Raw genomic sequence first — 8,572 nt, 5'->3', positions numbered from 1 at the left:
TACTGAGTTTGCATTTTTGAAATCTGCAATATGGCTTACCTTGTGTCTCAGTCATGTAACACGTTGACATTAGTGGGAAGTTGATCTGTGGGAAAAGGGAACAGAAACCACAGAGGATGAAGGTCTGGAGCCTGAGAGAGAACCACCTCTATGTGATAACTAACCGTTATTGGTGGATTCCAGTTTGTTACTGGCCGAAAATTACCTGAAATCTGAACCGAACACATGCACAGTAAAGGTTTGTTCAGACCAATCAGAGCTAAGTATAAATTAAACATTTGATGACACGGGCAAAAGGAGCATCCTGTTTTCTGCTCAATAAGTAACTCTGCACTTAAACATACATTCATTTTTGCTGTTTGTTTTAAATCAGTAGCAGCATCTAATACTGACTTCCTTTTACCTTCTCAGATCCAAGGTAAGTGCACACTTAGAGATTAATGCTTAGATCATTGAATATAATACTGCAAGTAAATGTTCTGCAGATTCAACTAACTAAAGTTCAAATTCACTACAGTTTTATTTACAGCATTTGTACAGATTATTATTCCAGTAAAACTAAATGATCTCATTAAAACTTAAATGCTTGGATTACCTCAAGCAAGCTAACTTTTGTGCACACTCCAAACCTCAAATGAGATTTTAATGATGTTTGTGGATTAACAAATGCTTATAAATGTCTCCTCTAAACAGGAGAAATTGCGAGACCATTATAAGAATGGATTCCATGGAAATCGATGACGACGTTTATATCAATAAGAACCTGACAATGGAAGGCCTCATTACCAAAGGTACAATATTAGTCATTAGAGTATTAGATACAACTGCAAAAAGTTTTGGAAACTAACCTGTTGATCAACTTAAATTTTAATATCTTTTCATATTTGTGCCGCTCTGTAAAAAGTAGTTCATAAAAGCTTTTATATTTGGGTTTCTAAGGAACTGTGAGGGTGCTCCTATTTCACAGAGAGAACCTTGTCCGCTCTCCCTTATAAATTATGTTTAACTGTTTTCTTTCTTTGATTTAGGGGATTTTCAGAGAAAAAAGCAGCCCTCTAGATGTGTGAATGTGTGTCTTGGATTACTGTGTGCCATCCTGTTGGCTGGTAACATTGCACAGATTATCTACTGTAAGTGAATAGAACACAATACAAATTTGTTTAGCAACTGCTGCCTGGCATTTAATATTTTCAGGTCCAGCTGACATTTTGAAAAATATTTTCAAAATCAAACAATCGAAGCAAATTCCTTTTTTTTATTCCATTTTTTTTTTTTTTTCCGCAGATCAGATAATCAGCCATTTTGCGTTGGCAGACCCAGCACAGGCCAGTTACAGCCCCGAAGGAGGTCAACTGCAGAGCAGTTACGATGCTTTAACTGCAGAGAGAAAAGAGTTAGAGGCCAGATTGAGTAACCTGATCAAGGAAAAAGGCCAGCTGCAGCAAACTTACAATTCTGTGACTACTGAAAGAGATGACTTCAACGCCAGGTTCAATAATCTGAAACACGAGAGGGACCAGTTACAAACAAGTTACAGCACCTTAAAACAAGCAAGTGATCAGTTAAAGACAAGCTATAATGACACGCAGAGGAATCTTGAGTGGTTACAGACTAATCACCATAATCTGACAGCCATTAGAGACCAGCTACAGGTCAATTACAATAACCTACAAAGAGAACATGATGAGTTACAGACTTTTTTTCATCGGTTAGAGGGGAATTACTCTTCGCTCAATAGGGACAGGGAGCAGCTGCTAGGAAACTACAATACACTGACTACGAGTAAAAATCACCTTCAGATCAGCTATAATTCATTGTGGAAAGAAAAAGAACAATTGAAAACTAGCTGTAATACTCTACAGAAGGAAAAAGAAAATTTACAGACCAATTGCAGCAGCTTGGCTATAGACAGAGATCAGCTACAGAAGAAGATCGACAAAGCAAGAAGAAGTAAAGTGTTTCTCATACAAGTTTAATTCAGTCAGTGTTTTGGTATTCCTAGCCCTTTTGTGATATTTTGTGCCTCTCCTTGTTGCAGAAATTGTCTGTCAGACAGGCTGGTTCAAGTTTGACATCAGCTGTTACTTTGTTTCAACTCTGAAGAAAAACTGGACGTTAAGCAGGCAAGACTGCATCACCAGGGGAGCAGATCTGGTGTCCATAGACGGCATGGATGAACAGGTGAGAAAGAAAGAATAAACTGGGAGACATCAAAAAAACATGTTGTCTTCAAGAATTAATGGAGCAGTTTAGCAGCATGCTTGTAAAGCAGAAGCAAACATGGTGTTTTGTCTCTCAGTGTTTAAATGGGAAGTCACTGTGAGAGCTTATGGGTAGATCAATGTAAGGAGCTGTTTTCTGCAACAAACTACACAAATTGCTTTTTAAATTTTAATTATTAATCAGAACAGCCTCAGATTTGAGCTTCAGAGCAATGTTCCTGATCATAGAAATAGGAGAACTATTTACAGAAACGAAAAGTTCCTAGATTTATTGTTTATTAGAAAACAGATATTGACGCATTTCACTCTGCTAGTACCAAAAATTAAGTGACATGTACCGGATACTCAGCAGTAGTACTTGCTCGACCCTACAGCTCACACTGATGATTTCCCAGTTTGACATATGTCCTCTTTACAGTACTTGTGTGTGACTTGTTGGCAGCTGAGAGAGGTGGCTGATTGATCGGTTTGGGAAAATCATTGCACACACACCATGAAAGGGATTGTGTCGGTCTAATGACCCTGCTTGGCAAACAAATAATTATTATACAGTCCTGAATTGACATTCTTATGAGTTAAGCTTGCCTGTTTCAAGGTAGTGGTACAGTATATATTGATGGTAAACAGCAGGATCCAGGATGAGAGTGCTCCTGTGCTCTTAAGCAGGAATTTTATATGCATATTTTTAGAACTTAGAATATATTTTTTATAATGCTTACGTTACTTATCTGACACAGCCCTATAACCCATGCTTTGATGGTGTGGGACTTTTTCCTCCTGTAGAGTTACTTGTAGACTGTGTTAGCATTATCACTGCTAACACTTTTGTTGTCAGAGGTCAGCATGTGCAAACTAGCATTAAGTTAATGTTTGTGTCATAATTGTGAACCCAACAGCAAACTGGAAGAAAATGAGATGGATGGATGAAGGAACTAATACAAATTGATTCATAGTTCATCATGCCTATCAATCGATCAAAAAGGAAAGATTTGGAAAGATTCTGAAGTAGAGGAAAACTGTGACTGAAAGAATTTTGCATATTTATTTGTATTTTTTTTTTCATTGTCTTCTCTATGTGCTACACTAACAGGAATTTGTCCATGGGTTACTGAGAACTGGCCAAAATGCCTGGATTGGTCTGACTGACAGTCTTAAAGAGGGGACTTGGATGTGGGTGGATGGGGAGCCAGTAACAACATCGTAAGTTTTAATTACCAGAGTGTCTGAAGTAAAATATCTCATAGGATCATGACAGAACAACTGGTTTCTTAATGAAACATCTTCATTTACTGTATTAAGGAACTCAGCTCTGTAATGTTCAGTGTCTTTCATTGATTGTATCCTTGGATTTTTTAGTAAGAGCCTTCAGTTATTAAGCAATTCATATAAAGGATTTTAACTTTGACTCTGACAGGGTACACATTTGGATAATACTTTGAGAACTAAACTGAAATTCTGTCAAAATCTGTTTCGGTTTTGATCAACAATGCAGCAGTAGAAAATGTAGGGAACATTTTTAATGCATTTTCAGCACAAAGTACAGCACATTCAGCTCAAAGATCTGCTCCACTGTACTGTCAAACTGAGACTCTACACAACTGCATCCACAGAGACATTGATTTCAGTGAAGTTCATTATCTTGTGTGAATGTGTTTCAGAACACACAGGGGTGGTAATGGGGGCGGTTTAAAAAATCCCATGATTACTTGAAGCCTCTGCATATTACTATTTCTATGCAAATGAGTTGGGGTCAGAAGCAATAGGTTGAGAAACAAAACCTGGATGCTGTAAAAAGCATTTCTCTCTGTGTTATCTTTATATCAGGTACTGGCAGCCCGGGCAGCCCAACAGCTACAATGGGAACCAGGACTGTGGAGAAATGGTGGAGAAATCGGGAATGGGAGAATGGAACGATGACGGCTGTTTTGCTGAACAGATCTGGATCTGTGAAAAATAACATTGCAATGATTTTCACAGTTAATGAAGGTGTGAGGCTTTGGCCTGTGGTTTATATCTTCAATGTTTAAAGGTTTATGTTTCCTTTTAAATCATCCCATTGTTAGTTTGCCAAATTATCATTAGCTTTTCATGATTTTAATTCCAAACTTTGAAGCAGAACATTGTTAATAATTTCACAAATTTGATATTCAGCTGATGATTATAGTTTGTGTGTATGTAATGGAATATAATTGCTTGGTTATACTAAAGCAGATTTTCATCAGTGTCCAGTACTGTAGTGTTCTGTGGCCTTCGGCATAGCTTTAGATATGTTTGCAAATTTCTGTGTGATTATTATGCATGAAATGAGTAAATTTTATGGATCATGTATGCTACAAAGCACATATATACAACATTTGCATATGGTATTAATAATTTACTGAACCACTCTCTAAAGATTACATGATACTGACACAAATTAATGTCCATCTCTCATCATAGTCAAATTAATTAACAAATTAAACTATTTTCTCTTCCTTGGGTACGTACATTGAACTTTTTACTGTATGGTCAATGTGAATCTAATTACAACAACAATTAAAGAAAGATAATGATATATGTGATTAAAAATGTCTTTATTCTAAATTAAAATGGATTCCACCAGACCCTGGGAATAGAAGGAATTTGAACTTTACAAGAAAGAAATCCAATCATGTGGATGCCATTCATACAGTATAGTAGCAGAAGGTAACTTAAATCTGTCTCTGCTGTGCTAAATGTGCAAGAGCTCTCCTTTTAATTTACTTACATTAATCCTGTTGTTGTGCATGTACATTTTTGTGTATGTGACATTGCGCAAACACACAAGGTCATGTCTTCTTTCTTTTTCTTTCCCTTTATAGACCACTGGATGGCAAACTTCGGCACACTTAAGTCACATCAGATACATAATGTAACTAATTAATATAATTATAGCCCCTTCATATCTTAAAGAGCTCATAGTACCCTATTACCCCACTAGAACACTACGTTCTCTGAATGCTGGGCTACTTGTGGTTCCTATAGTCTCTAAAAGTAGAACAGGAGCCAGAGCCTTCAGTTACCAAGCTCCTCTCCTGTGGAATCAGCTTCCAGTTGTGGTTCGGGAGGCAGACACCCTCACCACATTAAAGAGTAGGCTTAAGACATTCCTCTTTGATAAAGCTTATAGTTAGGGCTGGATCAGGTGAGTCCTGAACCATCCCTTAGTTATGCTGCTATAGGCCTAGACTATCGGGGGATTTCCCATGGTGCACTGAGCTCCTCTCTTCCTCCCTCTTTCTGCACTCATTCATGTTCCATCAATGCATGCTACTAACTTCACTTCTTCCCCGGAGTTCTTGTGCTTTCTCGTCTCGCAGGTTCTTATCGATCCTGGTGGAGCCTCCTGCCATGGTCCTGCTAGATTGCCATTGCCAATACTGTTGTTGCTGTGCACCTGTCTGTCTGTCTGTCTGTCTGTCTGTCTGTCTGTCTGTCTGTCTGTCTCTCTCTCTCTGTCTCTCTCACCCACCTAGAGCCGAAGGATCTGTCCTAGGTTTCTGTCTTTTAACAGGCAGTTTTTCCCTGCCCTTGTCGCCAAGTGCTTGCTCATGGTGGTACTGTTGGGTCTCTGTAAATAATGTTTTAGAGAGTTCGGTCTAGACCTGCTCTATTTAAAAAGTGTCCTGAGATAACTTCTGTTATGAATTGGCGCTATACAAATAAAATTGAATTGAATTGAATAATTAACTAATGCTAAACCTAACCTTACCTAAGTGTGTTCCCAACATTAAGCTTTATTTTGAAAGTCTAACCAGACACACTGAATATTGTTTTTAACTTGACCACGGATCCCTGTGCATCCCAAATGATGCGCCCTACAGTGTCGTATTTTTAAAGCGTAGCAGCTATATTTGACGAGTTGGGAGTAAGAACATGTTGGCTTTGGATAATTTGATTATAACTTGAAAATGTCATCTTGAAATGACACGTTCTCCCTCATTGAAGAATCCATAATCTATGAATATGCTAATATTGTTTTCTTGCTTCATAAGTTGGACCACTGGACACAAGAAGTGTCATACTTCACTGTTAAGTTCCTTGTCAGTGTTCATGCACTGGAGTAGACCCTTTTGCAGCACTGTTTTTATCCTGCACCCACCATAGATTTCTAGCCAGATCCGAGTTTAATTTCTGACTGCCAGCTCCCAGGTCACATTAGTGCGAATTAGTGCAAACAGCAAGGTAGGCTGATTAGCATCTACTTGGAAAGTGGAAGCTAGCCAGCATAGCTAGTACATAACCAGGGCAGAAGTTGAAAGCGCCTTTACAAGCAAAGCCAGCTCTCGGATGTCAGTCAAACTCGGCCATCCTGTATTTGAAATATATTTTAAAAAATGTTTGGTTATATTGTAAAAATTGTGCATACAACAACTGCAGTGTCATTATAGTTTATAATTCCTTACACAAAGTCAGAAGAATTACTTTCAAATGTTTGATATGGCCGTTCAGTTTGCTACCCTGTTGCTATGGACTGAACTTGGAAAAGTAGCCTCATTTATTTAAACACATTAGGTCATCAGGCTAATGCACATGCAACACCCTTTTAACTGTTTTTAAAACCCTTTTTTTCTGCTCTGTAAGTCTAACCAGACCAACATGTCTGGTTGAGGCTCCTTGATCTTTTATTTTTAGCCAGGCGGCCCAAATCGTAACCTCACCACCCGCCGAGGCCCTGGGGGGAGCCCCATCTCCCCACCCGACCACAGACGGTTTGGATCGGACTCATCTCTTGGGGGAATGAAAAGGCTTGGTCCAATTAATGGTTGAGATGCCCCCTTCAAGAGCAGCCGCACTGAATGCAACCGCCACCACACCCAAAATGAGCCACATGCCAGAGCATGGTGTCTCTGCCCGCTAAATACATCTGCTCTGTGTACTGCTCACATGTGCGTGATTCTAAAACGTGCTCTGTCTTTCTTCTGTGTTATGTAACATGGAGTCTGGTGTGGCTGCAGAAAGCGTTGTCAGCACTTGGTATTTGTCAGTCCCTTGTCATCTGTTCAGGCTGCAGCAGGGTGACTGACAGGCGGAGGTGGACACAGTAGAAGCAACACCTTCATGATATGATGCCATCCAGTGCAACAGTCCTGCAATAAATGCTGCTTGTCCGGTTTTATTGTGTTCACTATCTGTTGCTCTTTATCAGAGAGGCTCTGATTTAAGTCTTCAGTTCAAAGTCATTGTTTGTCCCACCCAAGACCTCCCTATTCATTTTTATTAGTTTTAGCAAACTTATTTAGCCACAATTACAGAATGGATCATTTATTATGCACATTAAATTCCCAGTCCCCTTTTACTGTTTACAATATATCTTTAATTAGGAGAATATCACAATCTTAATGCTTCACTTGATGTATGATATTACATATTCAGTTACTCACAGACCATAGTGAAGTGTAACTAAGTACATGTATTTAAGTAGTCTTAGCACTTAGTACTAGGTTCTATGTCACTTTATACTTTATACTAACATTTGTGGCAAATATTGTACTTTTTACTACATTTCTTTAACAACATTATTTAAAAAGTATATACATAAACTAATAAATTACAATATATTGTTATGGATTAAGCTACCTGGCAGTATATGGAGTAATTGAAATTAGCTCCACTTTAATTTATAGATGAATGCATCACTAATTATAATACAATCACATATCTAATATACAATATTCTATAGGAATCAGCCATTCTGCATAATGACTTCTTGTATTTTAGGTATATTTTAATTCTAATGATTATGGACTTTGTTGTTTATTTATTATTCATTTTGCACTGTGGTATTGCTACTTGTATAGGATTTGTATTACCATTAAAAATAGGGTTAAAACTCAATTGATGAAATTGATCAAATATAAAACAAATATAAAACTATAGAGAATGAATGGTGATAAAAAAAATCAACTGTGTTTAAAAATGGACCTATTTGAAAGAGAAAACACAACAAAAGACTTGTAGTTTTCCATGTTTTGCTGTCTGAACATTTTGTTATGGATTCACAAAAGTTTTCTACTGTTATCAACCCTGCACAGTCTAAAGTTGGGGACATTGTTTTCTTTGAGCATGAAGCATGACAGTGCAGTCTTGACCTTTTGTTCTTCAGTATATTATTTCCATACATCATAATATTTCCCTTATCTTGTGCAGTGCTTCTTGTCTTGTCACAGACATACACATGGTAGGGGATGCAGGAGAAGAATGTACTTTTCTATACATTTTTAAATGGGGGAATATCAGTATACTCTTAGTGGTAAATGTGATGTGTCTTACATAAAACAGTGGAAGTTATACATGCTTCGCTATCGAGACCCTACGCTAACATGCAGAGC

At 37.9% G+C, this 8,572-nt stretch overlaps 1 protein-coding gene across 1 annotated transcript; it reads left to right on the top strand.

The window, feature by feature from the left end:
* Positions 1-310: 310 nt before the first annotated feature.
* On the top strand, positions 311-4,776 carry LOC127375085 (low affinity immunoglobulin epsilon Fc receptor-like). The gene is made up of 7 exons (XM_051420918.1): positions 311-418; positions 694-791; positions 1,029-1,130; positions 1,285-1,950; positions 2,039-2,181; positions 3,313-3,422; positions 4,047-4,776. Exons 2-7 carry the CDS (start codon positions 719-721, stop codon positions 4,177-4,179), a joined length of 1,227 nt encoding a protein of 408 aa, XP_051276878.1. The 5' UTR covers positions 311-418; positions 694-718; the 3' UTR covers positions 4,180-4,776.
* Positions 4,777-8,572: the final 3,796 nt, after the last annotated feature.

The sequence above is a fragment of the Dicentrarchus labrax genome, unplaced genomic scaffold (genome assembly GCF_905237075.1).
Source record: "Dicentrarchus labrax unplaced genomic scaffold, dlabrax2021, whole genome shotgun sequence".
Classification (NCBI taxonomy): domain Eukaryota; kingdom Metazoa; phylum Chordata; class Actinopteri; family Moronidae; genus Dicentrarchus; species Dicentrarchus labrax.
The sequence above is the reverse complement of the archived record's forward strand: the minus strand, read 5'-3'. Positions and strand labels throughout refer to the sequence as shown.

Excerpts from the sequence above, each read along its gene's own strand:
- LOC127375085 (XM_051420918.1), top strand. The coding sequence starts at position 719 with ATGGATTCCATGGAAATCGATGACGACGTTTATATCAATAAGAACCTG. Across the intron at positions 792-1,028 it reads GGAAGGCCTCATTACCAAAG|GGGATTTTCAGAGAAAAAAG; the intron begins GTACAATATTAG and ends TCTTTGATTTAG. Across the intron at positions 3,423-4,046 it reads GGGGAGCCAGTAACAACATC|GTACTGGCAGCCCGGGCAGC; the intron begins GTAAGTTTTAAT and ends TCTTTATATCAG.